Below are 22,981 nucleotides of genomic sequence, written 5' to 3'. Positions count from 1 at the left end.
AGTTTTTAGCGCTTCTCCATCACGCCCAAAAAGAAACTCATCTCCATTAGCTGTTCGTTCTCATCCTCCTTGCTCCCAGCCCCTGGGAAACACTAATCTGCTTTCTGTCTCTGTGGATTTGCCTGTTCTGGACGTTCCACATAAATGGAATCACACAGTAAGCGCCCTTTTGAGTCTGGTTTCTCTTACTGAGCATCATGTCTTCAAGGTTCATCCATGTTGTAGCATAAATCACTACTTTGTCCCTTTTAAGGGCTGAATTATATTCCATTGTGTGGAGAAACCTTATTGCATTTACCTACTCGTCAACTGAAGGACAGTTAGGTTGTCTCCACGTTTTGGCTGCTGTGATTAGTGTTCCTATGAACATTCCTGTGCAAGGTTTTATGTGGATGTGTTTTCATTAAAGTAACATAAATCCGTATCTCTAAGTCTGAGCAAACAGGTTAAGTACCTTAAATCCATATGCTGGAGCAGTTACCCAAGAAAGTCAGAGCAGCTGACCTCTAACCCCAGCGAGGCCCCCAACACCAAGACTCAATCCTCAGCTCACTCCAGACTGGGGAGGGGCCCCAAGGAGCAGGCTCCAGTCCAGTCCACAGAGGGTCTTGGCCAAGTGTGTGCGAGTTCCCTGCCCAGAACTGGGCGGGGGGGAGGGGGGAGCACTGAGATTCCTCCTTTGTGTTTCAGAGCACGGCCCCGCTCAGCTTCCTCCCACCCCCTCTACTTCTGCACCGGCGCTCAGCCTCCCAGGGAAGCCCAGCCTTGCTTTATCTCCCACGACCCCGCCCTGTGTGCCCCACAGTCCCGCGCTCAGTCCGGCACTGCCCAGTATCACAGGACCCCGCCCTGTTCCCCACGACCCCGCCCCATCCCCACGCCCCAGCCCGCCCGCGCGAGAAAACAGGAAGGGGCCCGCGGCAGCAGCGGTGCGAGGAAGCGCAGGAAGCAGCGGCTGGTGCGTGCGGCGCTTATCTCCGGCCGCAGCCGAACCCCTGGCCTCGCGCCCCGCGCAGGCCGGGCAGGGGAGGGGACGCTGGGGCTGAGGAGGACAGGCCTGCTCACCTGGCGGGGCGTCCTGGCCGCCTCACCCCCAAGCCACAACTGAGCCATGGAGGGAGGCCTAGCTGGGCCCCTCCAGGCCGGAGGTGACCCAAGGACCAGCGCCCAACCCCAGGGAGTCCGGCCTCCAGGTCCTGACCTCCTCATTTCCCCCTAGACAAGGGCTCATTTCACTCAGCAGGTGCAGGATCCCTGCTGCTTCTTCCCAACTTTAACTGGGGGGGGGGGGGGGAGGCGGAGCACACTGGTTGTTTGTTTCTGTGTTTACAAAGCTGGGTCTATTCCTAGGCAGGGGGCAGGATGGGGACTGAGCCTGGACGCCCCCCAGGGTCCCGCAGGCCACTGGCAGGGACAATGGTCTCCAACACCTGGTATTCCCCCTCCCGTGAGTCTCTGCTTTGCTTCCTGGAGTGGGAGCCTCTTTGTTTCTGCGTCAGCCACAGCTGGGGCAGGCACCTCCTTGCATGCCTGCGGGGCTGGGGGACCCCACACTCGGGCTCGCAGGCAAGGGCCAGATGCCCTTTTAGGTCAGGTGCAGGTGTTTCCTCCAGGGCCCGCACAGCACCCGGCACCAGATGCAAGTCCTGGCTAACTCACGTCCTGTCCCACAGCCGTGCTCCGTGAAAATGGGAAGTGCGCCTCCAGGGCCTGGCATGGCAGGTCCTTCCCTCCACCACCCACCACCTCCTGGTGCTCAGAGGGGCTAGGGTGGTGGCCAGTGGGGGAGGGGAGGGGGGAGGGGAGGGGGAGGTGCCGGGGAGCCCAGGAGCTGGCCTAGGGCAGGACAAAGGCAGTCTGCAGCCCTCCGAAGGGCCAGCACTCTGGGCTGGCACAGACCCCACCCTGCAGCCCCTTGGAAGCCTGGGAAGGGGCGGAGGTGGGAGGTGGGGGTGGGGAGAGAGAGGAGCAGGGTGAGGAACGGGGAACACACAAGTGGCAAAGTTGGGATTCACTTTTTGGTTTTCAAATCCAGAGACTAGTTAGCCTGTCGCCCGTGTTCCAGATGTTCTTTCAAAGGCTCCCAGTCTGGGGAGGTCGTGGGACCCAGACTACCCTTCAAAGCCTGCCTGGCCCCTCCCTGCGGCACTGCACATGGGGGGTCTGGCTCCCTGGCCAGTGCCCTGCGGCCCCATCTGCCACCCTGGCACAGCCCCTCCTTCTGGGCCCCACCCCTCCACCTCCATGGAAGCAGCTGAGAAGGCACGTGTGTGGGCTAGGACAACCCCACCACGCATGTGCCCCAAAAACAGCGTTTTACGGAGGAAGAACCAGGCTCGGGCCCCTTTCTTGACAGGGAGGGCAGTGCACCCAGGCCTGGCAGATGCCTCGAGGCCTCGATTCCTCGAAAGACAGGGCCTGCCCACCAGGTCACAACCCCCACAGTCTGGCCTGCGTGGCCCCACGGCCAATGGCTCTGTCCCTACGGTTTAGTCTCCTTCCAAGTCTGTGTCGGCTCTGGTCAGTTTCAGCCAGTGAACATCAGAGCAGCTCACGGGGTGCCCTGGTGTCGGAGTCTGAGGAGCAGGCACCTCTGAGTCCTCTAATGGGGTCTGAGCAGGGCGGCCCCAGCTTCCCCCCCATCCCATGTCTCTGTGTCTCTCAGCAGCTCAGTGTGGCTCTGCGCCTGCCCCAGACCGGGTCTGTCCCCAGCCTGGACAAGTGACCTTTGTCCCAGAAGCCAGAAGCCCACCCTGCTCCCAACTGCATGAAGAAAGATGCTGAAGTGGGTTGAATGGCGGCCCCAGAGATACATCCACCTCCCAGAACTTGTAAGCAGGATCTTATTTGGAAAAAGGGTCCTGACAGATGTGATTAAGGATCTTGAAGTGAGGAGATCATCCAGGTGGCCCTAAATCCAGTGGCAAAGATGCTCGTAAGAGAGAGAAGAAAGAGGCAGACATCGGAGCAATGTAGCTGCGAGCCAGGGAGTACTTGGAGCCACCAGAAGCTGCAAGAAGCAAGAGCAGATGCTCCCCTGGAGCCCCTGGAGGGAGCACAGCCCGGCAACACCAGATTTCAGGTCAGTGATCCTGATTCTGGACGTCTGGCCTGCAGAACTTCGAGAGAAGAAACTTCTATTGTTAAGCCACACAGCTTGTTATACAGCAGCCCTAGGAGACTGATGCAGATGGTTTCTGAGATGTGGGGACAGAGGCTGGCCCCTCATCTGGGGATTGGCAGAAGCAGGACTGGGCAAGATGTGCAGAGCCTCTGCCCAGCACTGAGGCCTCAAGAAAAGGTGCAGAAGGTGGACACTGTGTCTGTTGGGGGGGGGGGTGTTGTGCTGAGAACAACTTAGAAGTGAGATGGGGGTGGGGGACACTGGGTTCTGAGAGCTCAGGCCACAGGCCTCCAGCCCCCACACCCAGGGCAGACCAGGGTTACAAATCAGGAGGGGCTGCCTGAGAGGGAAGCTCGGCCAGGCAAGGGGAGGCGGGAGGCAGGAGGCTGCGCCAGGTCAGGGAGCCTGGACCCGTGTGTGCACGCACACAAGCACACACACCTGCACACACCTGCACGTACACGCCACATACACACTCACTCACATCCACATTCTAGGGCAGCTCTGGCAGGAGCCCCCAGGAAGGAACAGTGGGGCCAGGGTGCAGGAGTATCTTGTCCACTCATGTGTCTGCAGCCCAGGACTCAGATGGGGATTGTCCACCCATAACTCTGAGGCCCCACCCCTCCCCACAGCTGCCCCAAAACTGTGGCTGGTTTGCACCTGCTTCAGGCATGGGTGGATGGAGGGGCGGCCCTGGAAGCCACATCCAGATGCTGTTAGGAGAGGCATGCTCTTCCCCCCAGGCCCTCGGGCTAGGGCAGGCCCAAGTGCCAGGAGCCAGTCCCTGCACCCAGGCCTGTGGACTCTTACTGACCTTCCCCAGGCCCAGCTCAGCTGTGCCATGCCTTGTGCCCCAACCAGAGTGGGCCTTTTACCTCCTAGCTGGACACCTGACTGCACCCCAAGGCTTGCCTGGCGGGAGCCCAGCGAGGGGAGTAGCCCATCAGGCATGGGCCTGCTCCCCTCACCACACTCATCAGGGTTTCCCAAGTGGAGTCTGAGGCCAGGACCTTAGGGCTGGCTGGACCTCCCCTCACCCCTTCGTGTCCAGGCCCACCTCCTTCAGCCCCACCTCACCACACAGGCCCCCTGCACACGCCACCTCCACGCACAGTGCAGGGACAGGGATCTGACTCAACCCTGCCTCTGACGTCCCTCCTCGGCTTAGACCCTGCTGGGCGGGCACTGCCAAGCTCCCCCCTCACAGTGCTCGAGCCCCAGCTGGAGCCCCCACAGCGCGCCCTTCCCCACAGCCCACTGACCACACCAGGGAGTGTGCGGAGCACAAGTGCTGTGAGAATGCTCCATGCGGGTGTGTGTGTGTGTGTGTGTGTGTGTGTGTGTGTGTACGTACGTACGTACCACAGGCGTCATCCTCACACTCAGAGAGCATGGCCCCCTAGGTGAGCTGTACCTCGTGGCCTGGGAGCCTATAAGGTCACTGAATCACACTGAGGACCCCATTTTGTGCCCAGGGCACATGTGCGGTGTAGCGCTGCTGGGGCCTGGCTCTCATCCCAGCTCTTAGCTTTCTGGCTGTCCTGTGACCTCCCAGAGCCTCAGCTCCCTGGTCTGTAGAACAGTCATGCCTGCTGCACAGACTGCGTATGTTGACACACAGAGCAGGGCTGGGTCGGGGCAGTTGTGCCAGCTCCATCAGGAAGACCTTTCTGCACCTCCTGCCTGCCTTCGTTCTGCGGGGTAGCCCAGAGGGAAGGCCTGCTTGAGTGCCTCCGGGGTACGCCCACCTGTCAAGGAGAAGAGTGATGACAGGTGTTGTGTCCACCAGGCCCTCCACCTTTGGCCAGGTGCTCTGCTTGCTCAACTGTCTCCCCTCCTCCAGAGGCTTTCATTACAGGGGGGCCATCCCTCCAGGCCTATGCAGCTGCACGTGGGGGAGTCCAGGGATTAGCGACCCCCAACCCCGCCAAGCAAACATTGGGTCCCAGGACACAAGCCAGTGTGTCCCTGGCCAGCCTGTCCAGTCCCACAGAGGGGGCTGCCGCCACCCTTCCCGGGGCTGCAGGAAACGGCCTGGCCCAGCTTCCCTTCAGGCCCATTTCCTTTATCCGGTTGTTTTGCTCTGAATGCACAAAGCTCAGCCTTCCCCTCCCCTCCATTTCCACCCCTTCCCCCATTCCAGAGTGGAGCAGGCCGGATATGCCACATTTTAGGGCGGCAGGAGTCCCCGGGTGGCGGGACCCCCCCCTCCACCAAGCCTGAGGCGTGGACTGAGCAGGAGTCGCGTCCAGGGTCCCGAGCTGCCCCCTGCTGCCTGAGCCTGGGAGCACTGTCCCCGCTCCCGCCCCTGCCCAGGTGTGGAGGAAAAGTGTCTCCTCAGGCCCCCGCCACGTGTGTCGGTGGCTCCAGGGCCCGCTCCCCACCAAGGTGCAGATCTGGGGCGGCCCAGCCCCGCCTGGCCCCACAGGAGCAGGTGAAGAAAGGGAAGACCAGACCGCAGCACCAGCTCAATTTATCGGAGCCTCCTTGGGGCGAGGGGGGCGGGCCCTTCTGGGACCAGCATGGCCAGGTGGGATCGGGTCTCCTGGTCATGGGCTCTGTGGGGAGCACAGGCTTCGATGCGTTGGTTGTGCCCCCGTCAGGCTCGTTCTCAGCCTCGCTCGTTCTTCACCCTGCTGCGTGGCCGCTGCACGCAGTGCGAAGAGCTTCTCCCAGCAGGTGGCGATGGTGTCCAGGGCGTGTAGCAGGAGCCACCTCCGGCCGCCTCGACGCCGGGAAGGGCGCGTCTGAGGCCGCCAGCTCTGTTGTCGGAGACGCTTCGGTCAGGGAGTGGGCAGGGTCCCCAGGCCCACCCGCCCTCAAGTCCAGCCCTTGGGGGAGTCGCAGCACGGTGTGGGCCCGACTCGCGCCCCCAGGCTGTGAGGCCATGGGGCTGCGGGAGCGAATGGGATGGGGGTCTCGGGGACGCGCACCTGGCGCAGCGTCCAGCAGTAGCGCTGCATCACCGCCTCGGTGCGCGTGGCCACAGTCCATGCCACTTTCTCCAGTGCCCGACGGCGGCCCCGGGCCACCGCCCCACGTAGGGTCCGACCCAGGGACAGGATGGACAGTAGGATGCTGTGCTCCTGGGAGGGGAGGAAATAAGCAACTGGAGGACGAGCCCTGTGAAGGGGCCTCAGGGGGACGGAGGGCTTGGGTGGGGGTGTCTCCATACCTTCTGGGCCCCACAGGAGGCTCCCACCCGGCCCCGCCGTCGGGAGGCCGCAGCTCCAGTCAGGTTTCTCTGAACGAAATGGAGGTGTCTGGAGCCCAGCCCCGTCCCTTCGGCCCCTGGCCCCACCCACCTCGCTGCGGCCTGCAGGTCTTGGAAGATGACTGCCCGGTAGTGGCGGAGCACGTCGGGGACACTGCAGGTGCGGAGCCCGGCCCGGCCCTGTGTGGTCCCCAGCAGCACCAGCAGGAGTGCCCAGAGTGCAGGCTTGGGGGGCCCCTGCAAGGGACACCGGGTCAGGGTGGGGCACCCAGGCCTGTGGAAGGGGGCTTCCCTCCTGCAACACCCCAGGCAATGTGCTTTGGCCACCCCACCCCGACCACCCCAGAACAATCTGTGAGCTGGTATGGAGATATCACCATGCCATGCAGCAAATGCTCTGGGTGTGGGTCTGGGTCTGGCAGGTTTAGGGAAGGATGGACAATGTCTGCACGCTGGACAGCTCAACTCATGCAGAGATCGCAGGGTGAATGCTGGGGGTCAGGAAAGAGACAGGCTTCCCAGGGCAGGAGCACCTGGACCTCTGGTCTGCACAGGTGTGAGGGCTCTAGTGCCCACAGGCCTGTGGAGGGCAGGGCTGGCTAGGTCTGGGGTAGCCATAGCAGGAAGTACCCTCAGCACAGCCTCGCCCCGGCCATGCCCTGACCCACCCCCACCGGAGCTGGGCCCTGAGCACCCTAATCCTCAGCACACTGCGGGGCCTTGGGTGCCCTGGGCAGTGGCTGCACGGCTGTTGCTCTGCCTTCGCTGCAGGAGAGCGGAACAGACCTGCTCCCTTCTACCGCTGGGCAGCACCCCCAACCCAACCAGGACAGGGGTGAGGGCTCAGAGCTCAAGGCCACACCCCTTCAGAAGGGGAAGGCCTGGGGAAAGCCCGAGGCTAAGGGCGGAAGGGGCCATGTTACGCCTCACCAAACATTCCACTTGCAGACCTCCCCTCCCCCAGAATGGAGGGAACTGGCTCTCTGGGAAGAGACCCACCCTCAGCACAAGCCCAAACATCAAAGAGAAAGAGCCACGTGTCCCCGGCTCCCAGCACCCAGGCTGGACTCCACAGTGACCAGAAAATTAATCATGTGAACCCAGTGAGACTCAGGACTCAGGCAAGGACTCGACTCTGCTTCCCAGCCCTGGCTGGGGAGCCTGACCTCACAGGACGAGAGCTGGGAGTCCGCGGGGGGGCTTCTGCCTGAGGCACCCAGAAGAGCAGATGCAATTGGCTGTGGCCAGGTCTTGAAACCCACGCACCCCCGCCCTGAGTCGCCCCTCTGCCTGCTGAGGGTCAGAGGTCACAGTGAGGACAAGAGCTGGAGATGCTGGAGGTGCTGTCCAAGTGGGGCAGCCTGGTTGACCAGGGAGTCCTGGGGAGGCCTGTCTGGCACCAGGAGGGAGTCTTCTCAACAGTGGTGGGAAGGCCAGGCAGGGGCCCCCAGGGCCCCCAGGGCCAGGCTTCAGTGACAGCAACCCAGGGGGATTTCCCAGTGGGGCGCCTCTCCCAGCCACACAGGCTCCCTGCCCCTTGGCCGGAGTAAGCCCCCTCCCCAGTAGCCCGCAGCTGCTCACCATGGGCCTCTCAGGGTCAGGCTCTCCCTCACTCCCACCACAGGGCCTCGCACATGACCTGGGGTCCTCAGGTGGGGAGTGTAGCTGCCACTCCAGGTCCTGCTCCAAGCCGGGCCACCAGGGCTCCCTGGCGGGCTACAAGCGTGCAGATGGGCGGCAGGCAGACAAGGCTTTTGAAGTTGGCTCCTCTGAGCAAAGAAGGGAGGGAGCAGAGGGAGGCCCCAGGATCCCAGCCCTGCCCCCAACGTCTCCCCACCCCATATCCAATCGCTTCTTCAATTAACCTGACCCTGGAGCCCAGCCCCACTGGGCTGTCTTCCCACCCAGTGGCTCTTGGATTAAGCCATCAGACCCGGGATATCTGCTCTGCCCAGGGGGGAGGAGGGGGAGCGTGTTGGGTGAGCAGAGGGCAGTGCAGGGCCCCGCTGCTGGGGGAGGGGAGGAGAGGCAGGGGCCTTCCTCAGTGGTCAGCAGGTGCTGTCTCTTCCAGGAACCTGGCCTCAGGCAGAACCAGGTGAGCAGGACTTAACCCCCCAACCCCAGCTCCCTCCCCTGCCATGGGGCGGGGGGGGGGGGGGTCCTGCCCCAGCAGGTCCCAGGCGTGGGACTTCCCAGGCTCCCCGCTGGCCCAGCACTGCAGAGGTGCCTCCTGCTACTCACCCCTGCAGGGACTAAGGGGTCTATCACTGGGGAGGTGGGCATGGCCACTGGCCCAAAAGGGCTTGCAGGGAGCCAACCCCCCAACCTCCCCACCCCAGGCCTCAGAGCAAGGAAGCAGAGGAACCTGCTCGCCTTGAGCTGGGACTGGAAAGCAGCAGCCGAAGAAAAGCTAAGGGGTGTTTCCCAGGGAGAAGAGAGATGTAACCGCCACCTCAAGGTGCTGAGGGAAGCACCCCAGGCAAAGGAGAAAGGAGACGTTCCCTGGACAATCCAGATGCTCAGGAACTTCTCAGAGGCCCCACGGGTGGCCTCACCTGACTGGAGGTTGGAGGAAGTGCCCCCAGAAGCCACACCCGACTCAGGGCACAGCTGCCTTGTGGCCGCAGCCAAGTCACTGCCCCTTCCTAGGCCTCAGTTTCCACATCTGATAGGGACAGGCTGGCTTTCAAGCTTCTAAACTCTTCAGGGCTCACTCTTCAGTGTAAGGGGCGGGATCCCTCCCCCCACCACCAGAGATCAAAGGAAACTCCCAAGTTTCAGTGAAAACACCTAAGACCCTCCAGCATGGTTCCCCAGGACTGGCCTCTCTGGGTGAGGACAGGACGGACCCCCAGAGTCGGCCCATATGAGCGGGGCCCAGCCCAGGTCGCCTGCCTGGGCAACAGCAGTTCCTACCCCAACACAGGGCGGTCTGGTCCAGTCCTGGGCTGGCCTTGTCCTTGGGGCTGCCAGAACATCGGAGGTGGACCCAGCAGGGCCCTCACTCTCCGGACAGATGCCCACACCCCAGGTGCTGACGTGGAGAGGTATGCACCCCAACCTTGGCCGCCACGAGAGAGCTCACCCCACCATGAGGCACCAAGGGGCCCCCCTGGGACCTTTCCTTATGAGAATGTGTGGGAACAACAGCCAGCTGGCCTTCTTGTTATCACACATGACAATCTACGCCTCTTCTCCGTGGCCCACAGCCTCTGGACCACCTCTGACCTCTGGCCACATGTCTCCAACCATGGCCAACACAGCCCTTCCAAGAGAACTGGCTATTTCCAACCAAACACACATGCAAGGATCCAGAGCCCAAGAAAGTCTCATCCTTACATGATGAAAACACACTCAAGGCTCCCAAGTAACGAATACACTTTCAGTCTAGAGAGAAGCAGTTACAAGTGCTTTAGGGTAAAACTGCTGATTATAAGTTAGCAAAAATGAATTCACCTGCAAATGGGAGAAACTCACTCCCCACATACTCACGTCCTCAGTAGCACTGCGGGGAGCCAGGCCTGTCTGCTCTCAGTGAGGCTGCAAAGCCCCCACATCTGCAGTCCTGTGATATGGGGCCCTCTGCCCGCCCTGGGGAGAGCACACGCACGGGGGGAGGAGGGGACACGGACTGGAGTCGCCAGGAGGGCCAGCCACCTGCTGCCCCCAAGGCACGGCCTCTCCCCAGAACGTGACCCCAGCACCTTCTCCACAAAGCCTCAGTGAGGCTCCTTCTTCCCTTGGGCGTCCTCCGTGGGGCGCAGGCTGTCTGCAGGATGCCTCCTCGAAAGTGAGCCTGAGCCCTGCACAGCCCAGGCCACACTGGGGAGTGGCCAAAGCACACACGGGGGGGGGGGGGGGGGATGGGACTCAGAGAAAACCAGCAGGTCACTCACCCCACAACTACCTAGAAAACCTTTAATTAAAGACCAGGATGGACCGCTCAGGGCCCCTCAGCCCCTGTTCCCCACCAGATTCCCCCCGTGTGCACCCCGAGGCCCTGCAGTCAGAAGGCATTCTTGATGCGGGCCGCCACCAGCACCAGGATCTCCCCAATCTTCCTCTGCCAGTTGGCGATGTCCTTGGACGCAGCGCACCACAGCTCCCCATGCCTGGGCTCGGCGTGCTCGCAGCGCCTCCGTACCTCCTCCCGCTGCTCCTGGGTGGGGGCCGTGGCACATGAGGCAGGGCTGCCCACAGGCCGCCCCTGCATACCCTCAGCCCACACCAGTGCCGCCACCCCTAACAAGGAGCCGGCCAGGTTCCCGAGATGGCTCCCACATCCTGTGGGGACCCCAGGACAGCTGGCTGCCCCACCCCGTGTGCACACCTCCTACAGGGTCGGGCTCCATGAGGGCTCCTGCCAAGACAGAACCACCGAAGCACGAGAACGGCCCCCAGGCCTCAAGCTCCAGTCCTACTTCTGCCATGACCCCGACCCCCATCACAACCCTCTCATTAACAGATGCCAACAGGCCACTCAAAGTGGCGAGAACTCTAAGTCTCAGGCTGGGAGGCCACAAGGCGACAGCCAGGAAGCAGCCCTCAGAGCTCCCCAGAAGAGGAGGGGCGCAGGCAGCAAGGCCTCACCTCCGTGCCGTGCTGCAGCTCGAACTTGTAGAAGAAGGCCCAGGCGTCCCCCAGGTCTGAGTCGATCTTCACCGTGCGATGGAACCACTCCCTGGCCTTGGTGATCTTCCGCTCGCTCCAGAACAGCCTGCCAGGGAGCAGAAGGCCGGGAACCCAGAGTAAGCAGCCACAGGATAGTGCTGAGGGGCTGTCAGGAGCCACGGGAGCAGCACCTCCTCGGGCCACAGCTTGGCCACGTGTGGGCCGGACAGCCAGCCTGGTGACTGGCTGCGGGCGGCTCAGAACTGGGCTCGGACACCACCAGTTTCATCCTCTCCCCAGAGGGCCTGGGCTCCCGACAGGGCTGCCGAGGAACGAGGCCTGGACACCTGGAGACCACTCACGGCCGCTTACCCGAGACCATCCTTCGAGGTCTGACCTAAGCGTGTCTTAAACACCACACGCTGAGCAAGAGCCTCAAACCCCTTTAACTTGTTACTTTCTTCTGAGTAAAATACTAGGAGGTGAAAGTAAACCCAACAAAAACTGATCAGGAAAAGGGGAGTTTCTGCCCGCTCCTCAACCTTCACCTTCTGGAACGTTCCACCCCGTCAGGTGGCTCCAGCAGGAACCCAAGCAGACACAGACCCCGGAAAACCAGGCCCAGGAGCAGAGCCAAGTCAGGGGTTCACGGAGCCTCCCCCGTAGGCCCGCAGGGAGGCCGGCGGGGGCGCCGGCGGGGGCCTGGGGCAGGACAGCGGGCAGTCTGACAGCCCGGGACTCGGGGTGGCTGCCCCCTCCACGCAACTCCGCAGCCAGCAGCACCAGGGACGTGTGTGCACTGCGGACCCTCCAGGCAGCTGTAGGGCTGGTCTCAGCTACTCTGATAGCTTGATTGGTTTTTAAGCCTTGTGGTATTCTTAATTGCTTAGTGTTAGATAAACTGTGATTTAAGAGCACAAAGCCCAGATAGCAGCACACAGAGCCCCAGCCTGGGAAGAGCAAGGAGGGTCCTGTTTACTTTACAAAGCCTTTTACGAGGTTTTATGGCAGCCCTATCAGAGCATCACACACAAGTCACCCGTGGAGGCGGAGGCACAGGCAGGAGAGGGGGAGCCCTGGCGGCCAGAGCTGGGCCCCAGGTGCCTATGGGAAGCCTCCACAGCAGCCGGCGGGGGAGGTGCTGGGCAGGACCTGAGGAGGGGCCCTGGCGCCCGGGTGCATCCTGTGGGGGGGCCAGGCTTCTGCCCAGGCGGCAACAGCGATGGGAGCTCCTGGGCCCCATACGCCCCCTCGCCCAGGTGAGAATCCCGAGGACCCTCCCAGCCCGACCACACCCAACCCCGGCCCTGCACGAAGGCCCTGCTCCTCTCAGGCTGCCGTCCTGCTTCTAGAAGGGAGCAGAGACCCTCCACGCACCAGCCACAACCTCAGCCAGTCTCCTCGCGCCTTCCCAGACCCAGTACCCACACGAGCTCGCAGCGGGAGGCCACGTGCTCACCTCTCGACGTGGGGCTGCGCACCCTGAGGGAGAGGGCTCGTCCACCTCTGCACCTCCGGGCACCCTGACTAGGCCCTGGGTTGTTCCTGGGGTAGCATGTGTCAGAGGGTCTGGTTTCTCACCCTAACAGGATGACAGTTTTCCTGTTCACAGCCCTTTGATCCAAACGAGGTTTGCTTGTAACAAATTATGCATGGACCAACATCAGCAAGCCTGTGTCCATCCTGCAACCCAAGGCACACGCAGGAATACACTAGAAAGTGGCAGAGACAGAGCAGACCCATGCGAAGGAACCAGGATGCGGGGAAGGAAGGTCAGTGGCCCAAAGAGGCCGCCCTCCCAGGGGACCGGGACTGCGCGGGCAATCCAGGTAGCCCACGTCCGCGTGGCCTCTGCTGGGAGGCGCGCCCCGTCAGGGAGCTGTGGTGGCCAAGGACCGGGGAGCCCACCCTGTTCCCAGGACCAGGAGACGCCCACGAGAGGGTCAGCAACACTATGAAGACCCCCACTCACTTGGCCACAGCCAGGAGCACGTGGGGGTCGTGCTCACACTTCTTCAGGGCATCCACACTTTTGGTCTTCCTCTGGGGCCTCGCCTCCAGGAAGATGGCTTCAGACCACAGGACCCCTGAAATTCAGACACAGAGACACCCACTCAGACGCCCACCCCTGCTTTCAGAAATGTGCCCGTCCACACACTGGCTGACCGAGGACGGCCTTTGAGGATTCTAACCCGGGTGTCCACAGACCTCAGCCGTGCCTCCCGCACATCTGCTCATAGGTCGGCTTGGGGAGAACGGGAGAGGCCACCTGTGCCGCTCGGAACCACAGCAGCCCCGCCGGCACAGACAGGACGACTTTCTGGGAGCTAAGGAGGTGAAAGTACCAACAGCCTTCAAGGTTTCATTCCTACTGACTTAGTGACTTCATGTCTAAGAATTTTTTGCAACAAAACAATCAGAAATGCTACTAAGGATTCAGGCAGCAAGACAATCTGGGGTTGATACCAGACTGCAGACTGACCACTGGGGAAGCGGTGCACTTCTGGCATACACACAGATAGTTCAGTGAAGCCACTGAAGAATTTACAACCATAAAGATTCAATGATGATGGAAAATTCTCACAAAAACTATCAACTTTTAAAAAAAGCATAAAACTAAACACAGAGTGTAACTTTTTCCGAATAGTGGGCTTACAGGTGATTTCCACATCCTCTTTTTCGCTCCTCCTTACAGACTTGGGGTAAGATAATAAAAATTAAACTTTAAAAGAACAAGATATGGGGGGAGGGCATAGCTCAAGAGGTAGAGCACATGCTTAGCATGCACGAGGTCCTAGGTTCAATCCCCAGTACCGCCTCTAAAATAGACAAATAAACCTAATTATCTCCCCCCTCCGAAAAAGTGAAACAAAACAGAAAAATAATAAAGGCAAGAATAAACAAATTAATGAAACTTACAAGCTTTTGCACAGTAAAGGAAACCATAAGTAAAACAAAAAGACAACCTACGGAACGGGAGAAAATTTTTGCAAATGAAACCGACAAAGGCTTGATCTCCAGAATATATAAGCAGCCCATACGACTCAACAAGAAGAAAATAAACAACCCAATCCAAAAACGGGCAGAAGACCTAAACAAGCAATTCTCCAAGGAAGACATACAAATGATCAATAGGCACATGAAAAAATGCTCAATATCACTAATTATCAGAGAAATGCAAATCAAAACTACAATGAGGTATCACCTCACACCAGCCAGAATGGCCATCACTCAAAGGTCCACAAATGACAAATGCTGGAGAGGCTGTCGAGAAAAGGGAACCCTCCCACACTGCTGGTGGGAATGCAGTTTGGTGCAGCCACTGTGGAAAACAGTGTGGAGATTCCTCAATAGACTAGGAATAGACTTACCATATGACCCAGGAATCCCGCTCCTGGGCTTGTATCCAGAAGGAACCCTACTTCAGGATGACACCTGCACCCCAATGTTCACAGCAGCACTATTTACAATAGGCAAGACATGGAAACAGCCTAAATGTCCATCAACAGATGACTGGATAAAGAAGATGTGGTATATTTATACAATGGAATACTACTCAGCCATAAAAACCGACAACATAACACCATGTGCAGCAACATGGATGCTGCTGGAGAAAGTCATTCTAAGTGAAGTAACCCAGAAAGAGAAAGAAAAATACCATATGAGATCGCTCATATGTGGAATCTAAAAAAAACAAACAAACAAACAAACAAAAACAAAACATAAATACAGAACAGAAATAGATTCACAGACATAGAATACAGACTTGTGGTTGCCAAGGGGGTGGGGGGTGGGAAAAGACAGACTGGGATTTCAAAATTGTAGAAAAGATAAACAAGATTATACTGTATAGCACAGGGAAATATATACAAGATCTTATGGTAGCTCACAAAGAACGTGACAATAAACATATGTATGTTCATGTATAATTGAAAAATTGTGCTCTACACTGGAATTTGACACAATACTGTAAAATGATTATAAATCAAAAAAAATAATAAAGGCAATTATTTAAAAAGAAAAAAATAAATAAAAAGTAAAACAACAAGAAATAGTAGCACATCAGAACATGAGGTCAAACTCCTCACACAGAGACTCGAGTTCAAACGTCTAAAAAAACAAGTATGATGGAAACTTTTTGAGTAAGATGACTCACACAAACAAACATCTCAGTCTGTCTGAACCTGGGGCCCAAGCAGCGCACTGCCCGCAAGTCTGGGAGCCGGGGGGCCCTTACCAGAGTTGGGGCATTCCTGCAGTGCCTTGGCCATGAGCGTGCTGGCGATGTTCTTCAGCCCCGCGCGGTACTCCAGCCGGACGGACTCCAACCTGCACAAGGGAGGTCAAGCACCATCCACTGGCAGCTCGACAAGTCCAGCTGCAGTTCTGAAGGCTCCTGCCCTGCCAGGCAGAGCTCATCTATCAGGGAAGTGAGACGCTGGTGTCCTCCACCATCAGCCCACCGGCAGCTGCCACGGGAGCAGAGACCTGGGACCCTGGTGTCATTCAGGTCAAGTGAAGATGGGCAGGGTGAAGACGGATGGGCACGCCGGGTGCTGACACCCAGGAGCCCAAAGCTGCACCTTGTGGGCAGTTTCCTATGGACAGAATGCCATCTTCACCAAGCAAACTCCTATTCATCCCTCAAGGCCTCTCCCAGATAACACCTTTTCTGTGGAGTCCACTCTCTCGGCTTCGTCCATTCGCAATGCCCCACCATTAACTCCTGGCTCCAATGGGCACCCTCCATCAGAGCACAAATTACACTGCCTCCAGCTCTCCTCAGGCCCAAGGCAGGGGCCAGGATTCCTCATGGCGAGCACCTGCCACTCTCCCACAGAGCCTGAGGTGCAAACGCTGCACCCCAGACGCAGCCTGAGAAAGGGGGTAAGGTCAGCTCAGAGCGTGAGGGGACTCACCACAGGCCGGGGTTCTTGGGGTTCTTCAGACGAGACTTCTCCAAAATGGCCCGAGCTCGGGTCAGCTGCCCAATCTTCTCCTCCAGCCGGGACAGCAGCAGCCACAGTGGTGTGGAGTGGGGGCACTTCTTCAACTGCGGCCAAGACACACAAGTGAGAGGGTCAGCTGGTGTCTGGGAGCCTGAGAGCTGTGGCCAGCTCCTCAGGCTGAGCCAGGGCTGCTCGTGCCCCCAGAGGCCCAGCCGTGTTTACATGCGTGGCTGTGCTGTGCACACACATGTATGGGGCATAAGTTCACGAGCACACTGCTTTGTGGAAGGGAAAAGCACAGGACTGAGTCATGGGACGGGTCTGCCCCGCATCCACCGCTCCTCTGGCTTAGGCCTAAGCAGGTCGCTGAGCACCGACCTCTGATTCCTGTAAGACGTCAGGGGCAAGAACCCACCCCAGGGCGCTGACCTCCGGGGCTGAGGCTCACCCCCTGGCTGTAGGCTTCGCGAGCCTTCTCCACCAGCTCCTGCTGCTCCTCGATCTGCCCCTTCATCATCCAGAGCTTGGGGAAGTCCTCGTAGTGCCTCAGGGCCTCCTCACACAGCTCCTGGGCTGCCGCGATGTTCCCCAGCACCCACTCCAGCTTCACAGACTTCATGAACACCTGGGGGCAGGCGTGTCAGGACGGGACGAGGTCCGCCCAGCCCTGGCCCAGCCTCGCACTACAGCTCACCTCTGCAGCGGCTCCCCTGCTGCACGCTATGGACTCTTGGAGGCCGCCTCCCACCTTTTGGAACAAGCTGGGGCTACATACGCGAATACACTTTATTTTATTTTTTTCCCTTAGCGGAGGCACTGGGGATGGAACCCAGGACCTCGCGCACACCAAGCACGTGGTCTGTCACTGAGCTGTGCCCCACCCTGTGGATACATCTTACAGCCTAGTGTGCACAGGAGCTTCGAGTGCTGTGGCCTCAAACTGCCCTCCTGACACCGTGGGGCGGGCCAGGGCCGCGTGGGCGCGCAGCCCTGCTCACCCGGGCGGTGGGTGCGCTGCTCCGCGCCTTGGCCAGCAGCCTGCGGGCCCGCTCGTACTCGTTGTTCTCAGACTCCAGCTTCACGGCCGCCAGCCAGATCTCCTCACTGTTGGGGTTGGCCTGGAGGACGAGCACAGCAGCGTCAAGACGGCTCAGGGCAGGCGTGGCCACTCAGGGCAGGCGTGGCCAGGGCCAGACTAGTCTTAGCCAGAAGCAGCCAACCCGGGGCAGAAGCAGCCAACCCCAGTGTGTCCTGGGCTGAGAGCAGTGCAGAGTCCAGCGCCAATACGCTGACTTGCCTGAGGACGAGCCAGAACCTCAATGGTCCAGACATGAGGTCCCCACGACACTCAGGCAGAGCCACCTTCTCCAAGGTCCACCCTAAGCCTGTTGAAGGCGGTCACCCACGTCCTCCGCCTGTGGGTCTCCCACACCCAGGCCTGCTCCTTCCCAAGCCTGGTGATGAGGAACTGGCCGTCCCAGTGTGTCCACATGAGTAGGACAAAATGAGCCCAGGGTGTCGCTGGTGGTGTGGAGATGGCTACCAGGGTCAGGTCTGGGCCATGTATAACCCAGTGTCCAGCAGACACATGGGCGGTGCCCTCGCACCCTTTGAAAGCAAGGCCACCTGCTGGCCACAGTCAGCCTGACCACGTCACAGACCCAGCCCAGCCCACGGTGACAGGTAAGGGGACAAGAGCCACCTCCGAGTGGAGACGGGCAGCGCTGCCCCAGCGGTGGGGGGAGAGCACCGTGACTGCCTGAGAGGGCAGTGCCCTCAATATGGGGCGCCCTCGACAGACAGAGCAGAAGGCCAGACCCAGGCCTGTCCCTTCCATGGTGTTCACTCAGGGAAGGACATGTTACCATGCTGGCCTGGGTAACACTCACATAACACTCTACAATATATAAAAAAGGATGCTGCAAACCACTGACACATAAAGTGTTGTCATAAAGCGTCAGGATATTAGATGTGACAATAAAAGTCAGGTCCTTAGAAAAACACACAGCTCAAGGCACCACAGCCAGCCTGGTGCAACTGTTTGAATGTAACTCCGCCCACCTGAGGGGCCTGGGCAGCACCAGGTGGCCCATGGGTGACCCCATGCACGTGCCGGTGCCCTCCTCCCGCGGGCCTGGACACCTCGAAGTTCACGCAGGAGAACGGCTGTCGTTGTGCCATCACGGGGGCTGCAATGCTCCCCCTGGTGCCTGGCCCGCCTGCTGCCCTGTGCTCCGAGCTCTGGAACACACAGCCTGTGCTCACACTGAGCAGCGGCAAACAAGAGGCATTTTTCCTACTCTCAGGCCCCCTCAGAGCACCAGCTGCCTGCAGAGCAGCCAGAGCCCCACGCGTCCTGACCACACCCATCCTCCCTCTCAGGTCAGCTCCCTACAAGTGGCAGGAGGGCTTGAGGAGAGCACGTGACACCGGAGCCCTCGGGCCTCAGGCAGCACTGAGGGCGGGGTCCGCGTGCCCACGCCCCCTCGTAGCGTGGCCGGCCCCTCACCCACCTGGAAGGCCAGAGCCAGGATGCTCCTTGCCGCGGGCACGTCCCCTGCCAGCCACTTGGACTTGGCACCCATGAGCCACAGCACCTCTGCTTTGGGGCAGTGGGCGACGGCCCTCTGCAGGAGGGCTTCCAGGGACTCCCTGCAAGAGAGAGGGCTCGGTCACCACCAGGGCACACAGGCCACTCATAGCCGCACCTTGGGCGCCAAAGAGACAGTTACTGCTTCAAAGTTCGACACCATAAATGATTTACCAGATTTTCACAATGGGGACAGTGTGGGGAAATCTTTCCTCTCCATAAAGGTTCTAAAATCAACTACTGAAGAGGGTGCTACAAAGCAATGCATTGTTCAAACAGCAGAGCCCGACAGAGGAACTTCTCAAGAGAGCCTTTCACAGCTGCATGTCCCGGAGGCAAGATAACTCCGAGTCTGGGTGACGGGGCCTTTTCATCTCCAACCAAGATCCGCCAATAAAGATTATGCCCTGACTCTATTCTTTGGCATCCAGAGAAACTGTCTCATTGGAAGAAAGTTCTTTTAGGTCATGATTAGCAAGACCTCCAGCCTGGGTTTCATGAGAAGTCCCCAACTCTTGAGCTGCCCAGCACCCCTCTGCAATGACCCCCGCACAGCCGACCTCCTCAGGGCTCTGCAGCAAGACAGAGCGAGCGCACGGAGCCACTGCCCCGAGTGCAGCCCGACGCTGGAACCGAGACCCCCAGGTCCTGGGTGCTCGGACTCGCTGCATCACTCCGTGAGTGGCAGGCACAAGGGCCCCCAAAGCGGGGCAGGGGGACCCCCAAGGCCACACCTGAGGAGAGGCCCCTGCTCCTGACTCGACTGTCCAGGTGAACGTGTACAGGGTGAGGCAGCATGGTCATCTGAGAACGTCCCCGAAGGAGCAAACTGCAGACACCATGGCAGCCGGTGGGAGTGGGGAGGGAGCAGCCTTCAAACACACCCTGAAAAGGCCACAACTGACAAAAGGAAAAGAAAGGAAAGAACAGGGGCTCAGTGCGCCCAGCCAAAGCACCGGGGACCAGCAGGGCCCGAGCTCAGGGAACGGCAGCAGATGGGCTGGGCAGAGGCTGCCCACCGGACTCCAGACGTTGCAACATCAAATTTAATCAGCAGTTACAGCTAACGAGGCAGACCAAAAAGGTTTTTTCAATTAAGGAGTACAATTAAAGAAAATTGTCAAGGACCTCCTCAGAGCACAAAAACAGTCCAAACCCAAATGCAGCACAGCTTAAATGAAAAACACGCCTGCACCACCCACACTGCCCCGGCCAGGCCGGCACACACGTGGGACTTCAGGCTCCAGCCTCGCCCCAGGGACCCCGCGGACCACCAGGCACCCCCAGCCCCGCTGCAGGCATTTGGGCAGACAGGACCCCTCGGTGCCTTGGTCTCTCAACTCTGCAAGTGGGGCAATACTGTCGCAGAAGGTCCCACAAAGACAGCCCCGGCGGCAGAGTCCCAAGTGCCACAGGAGGGTCTGCCCTCACTGCAGAGGGCTGGACCTTGAATTAGGCCCTCATCCCCCCCGTGGGCCTGAACTTGGCGCCCAGCACCCAGGGCGGCGGCCCCACGCACCTGGTGCCGTGGTTCTTCTCGAAGTAGGCGGCTCGCAGCCACACGCTCTTCTTGCTGGGGAACACTTGCAGGGCGTAGGCGTAGATGGCACGGGCACACTCCAGTGCATTGTGGGCCACACACTAAAGCAGAGAGACGGTGTGAGGAGGGGTGGCCCAGACAGAAACCGTGCACAGGACAGTCTCCTGAGATGCACAGTCCAGGAGCAGGGGCCCCGTGGAGGAGCAGAGCAGCACCAAAACAGACGCACACAGGCCCCACCAGCAGCAGGGCTGGGACAGAGGTGCGCCAGCCATGGGCGGGACGAACGCCACACACACTGCTCCTCTGTACAATTAGGTGCAGTGTGTTTTCCATTTTAAAAGTAACAATCATTGGAAACGTGTAAAACGCAAAGATGAAAGAAAAAACCCTCCACTCCAACAGAACTGCCATAAACACCCTTGCTTCCTCTAGGCGTCTTCTCCTTACGACTTTCCTCCCTGGTCTGAATCAAGGGAACGACAGAAAAGCCTGTCTCTCCTTGTGAGATCACCCCTGGGTGCTCACCACCCCTGACACCGCCAGGGCAGGCCGACAGCTGTTCTCACGAACCCTACTCGGGACCACGGCGATGGCCAGCACAGACGTCAGTGCTGGGTGCCTGCTGGCTGCCCCCACCACCCCTAGCAGACGCTGAAAGGGCTCTCGAGCCGAGGAGGGTTCTGGGTCTTGAGGTGAGGGAAAGGCCACTAGGAACACAGTGTCAGAACAAAGCTCTGCAGGTGTGGGCATCAAAACGGCCCGGAACGAAGCGAGTGGGGCAGCCCCCCAGGGCCACTTCCCAGATGGCAGCTACCCTCCGAGGATCAGTGTGCTGTTCAAGCACCTCCAGCGTGGAGGTGGGCACAGAGAGGGAAAGAGAGCTGGGCCCCTCTCCCTGGTCACAGGGCCTCGATCTGACTCAGTTGCCAGAGAAACCAGGAGGGCCCTGGGGGCAAGGCCTGAGCAGGACGCCAGCTGAGACGCAGTCCCAGCTGCCACGTGCCCTCCCTGACTCCTGCCTGACGCCTTGGGGGCCAGAAACGAAGGCTTGGTGGCCCCACAAGACCAAGTGACAGCGACCGGGGGAGGGGCACTAGGAACTGCCTGACACCTCCCAGCACAGAAGGGGCCTCAGCTCTCACTGCAGAGCCACAAGCACTCAGGGTATCTGTGCTAGTCTGGTTTAACCAAAGAGATGACAAACAGCGAGAGGAAGTCTGGAAGGGCTCGGGGCTTTCTGCCCCCACAACCTGTCGTCCGCAGAGTGACGCCCACCGAGGCCCGAGTGTCATCTAGAGCGAGGAGTTAAGAAGCAGCGTTCCCGGCCACACTCAGAATTAAAAGGGCTCAACAACCAGAGGGAGCTGGGCTCTTCTGCGTGTTTGGGGACCTTCTCCCAGGGCACAGACTGTGGGAGCCTGCCGGGTCACTGCTGGTACTTCTCTGTCTTAAATCCCACGTAACAAAAGCCTTTAAACCACGACGGTTGGCATCTGAGTACATTCAGTGCACAGGAGGCCCCGGTCACACAGCACCCTGCGGGCACCCCCGTCCACATGAGCAGGGAGAAAGGAGAGCTCTTCCAGAGGGCAGAGGTCCAGCTCACCAGCTCTAACAGATGCAGAAGCACGATACTCAGAAAATCACCATTTGGCAAACAGCACAGTAATAACAGGCCAAAAAGGTCAGTAATGGACCTGCAGACGGGCACGTCAGAGTTTGGTGAGACCTACGTAGTCTGTGTCTCCCCCAGGACACGGCCTAGTTAGAAAGGGCAAAGTAGGAGCCTTCCAGACACTACCTGAGCTGGTCGGAGCTGGATGTGCCCCCCACAGCCCACCAGAGCAGTGTTCTGGAGGACCAGAGCACAAACCGAGGGGCCCCACAAAAATCAGCCTCACAGCAAACACAGACAGACCAAAGCCCTCCCTGAGACCATCAGGGCCACAGAGCCCTGAGGACGTGACCCTGGCATCCACTCAGCCAGAACACAGCTGGGTTTCTCCTTTGGCCAGAAGGCACTTAGCGAGCCAACTGGCGAAATCTGGGCCAGGACTGCAGATCACAGCCTGGCGCCACGTCAGCACGGACTCCCCGAATCCGAGCCGTGCTGTGCATGTGAAGAGAAATGTCCTCTTCTAATGACACACGCATGGTGGCACTCAGAGGGAGAAGCCTCACACGCCTGCAGCGCCTTCTCAAGTGGCTCGGGAGAAATAAGGGGCGTGTGCGCACGTCTAATGCGGCAAAATGGGTAAATGTGGGGGAGTCTAGGTGAAGGGCACACAAGAATTCCCCACACAGTTGGGCAGCTTTTCTGTGAGTCTACAGTTATTTTAAAATAAAAGGCTAAAAAAGAGAAGCCCACGTGTAAGGGATTAAAAGCCTCAGCTGTGCGCATCGGTTCTGACCCCATCGTCTCCTCCCTAGAACGCTACTCCAAGAAATAATCTCAAAGGCGGCAAGGGCTTCACGTGCAAACGCTTTCTGAAGTGCAACTGACAGCAGAAACGGGGGTGGGGACAGCCCAGACGTCGAGAGGTGACCGGCTGTGAGCCGTGTGAGCTGGAGCCCTGCTGGCTCTGCAGGTCGGCACGGCTCAGACTCCAGCTCTGCACGCAGACTTGGGTCCACAGAAAACCGCCCTCCTGACAGCTGCAGCCACGTTCAAAATCAGCAGATCAGCAAGACCATCAAACCACAGCCTGTTCCCCCAAAACACAGGCTCCAGCCCCGGCAGCCAAACTCACGCTGTCGGCATCTTCCATCCACGTGTGCTTCCGGTCTTCCTCCTCAATCCCAATTCCGATCACAGCTCGCATGACCGCCTGGCAGGTGGCCACACTCCCCGCCTTGTCACACTCCTCGGCATCCTGAAACAGGGATACAAAACTGGGCTTACACCCACAGCTGCAGTGCCCGATGAGGGGCTGCTAGGCCCGGACGG

The 22,981-nt window shown here is 59.5% G+C and overlaps 2 protein-coding genes across 3 annotated transcripts in view; both read right to left on the bottom strand.

Moving 5' to 3' along the window:
• Nucleotides 1-5,582: 5,582 nt before the first annotated feature.
• On the bottom strand, nucleotides 5,583-10,101 carry C19H20orf204 (chromosome 19 C20orf204 homolog). The gene is made up of 4 exons (XM_032461644.1): nucleotides 7,923-10,101; nucleotides 6,303-6,578; nucleotides 6,061-6,213; nucleotides 5,583-5,889 (listed from the first exon to the last, which is right to left on the bottom strand). Exons 1-4 carry the CDS (start codon nucleotides 7,923-7,925, stop codon nucleotides 5,677-5,679), a joined length of 645 nt encoding a protein of 214 aa, XP_032317535.1. The 5' UTR covers nucleotides 7,926-10,101; the 3' UTR covers nucleotides 5,583-5,676.
• Nucleotides 10,102-10,245: 144 nt separating this feature from the next.
• The window catches only part of PRPF6 (pre-mRNA processing factor 6), a 37,197-nt gene continuing 24,461 nt past the window's right edge, over nucleotides 10,246-22,981 (bottom strand). The window contains exons 12-21 of one of the 2 annotated variants that reach the window (XM_032461640.1): nucleotides 22,785-22,907; nucleotides 20,011-20,132; nucleotides 18,415-18,553; nucleotides 16,900-17,019; nucleotides 16,350-16,526; nucleotides 15,872-16,005; nucleotides 15,190-15,281; nucleotides 12,925-13,039; nucleotides 10,932-11,058; nucleotides 10,246-10,500 (exon numbers count right to left, since the gene is read on the bottom strand). In XM_032461640.1, the coding sequence (XP_032317531.1) occupies nucleotides 10,348-10,500; nucleotides 10,932-11,058; nucleotides 12,925-13,039; nucleotides 15,190-15,281; nucleotides 15,872-16,005; nucleotides 16,350-16,526; nucleotides 16,900-17,019; nucleotides 18,415-18,553; nucleotides 20,011-20,132; nucleotides 22,785-22,907 (1,302 nt within the window). In that variant the 3' untranslated portion in view covers nucleotides 10,246-10,347. Of the gene's footprint in view, nucleotides 10,501-10,925; nucleotides 11,059-12,533; nucleotides 12,636-12,924; nucleotides 13,040-15,189; nucleotides 15,282-15,871; nucleotides 16,006-16,349; nucleotides 16,527-16,899; nucleotides 17,020-18,414; nucleotides 18,554-20,010; nucleotides 20,133-22,784; nucleotides 22,908-22,981 lie in introns of those variants that run through there. The other variant, XR_004313041.1, reaches the window with a different exon arrangement.

The sequence above is a fragment of the Camelus ferus genome, chromosome 19 (assembly GCF_009834535.1).
Source record: "Camelus ferus isolate YT-003-E chromosome 19, BCGSAC_Cfer_1.0, whole genome shotgun sequence".
NCBI classification, from domain to species: domain Eukaryota; kingdom Metazoa; phylum Chordata; class Mammalia; order Artiodactyla; family Camelidae; genus Camelus; species Camelus ferus.
Note: the sequence above shows the minus strand (reverse complement) of the source record. Positions and strands in the feature narration are given on the sequence as shown.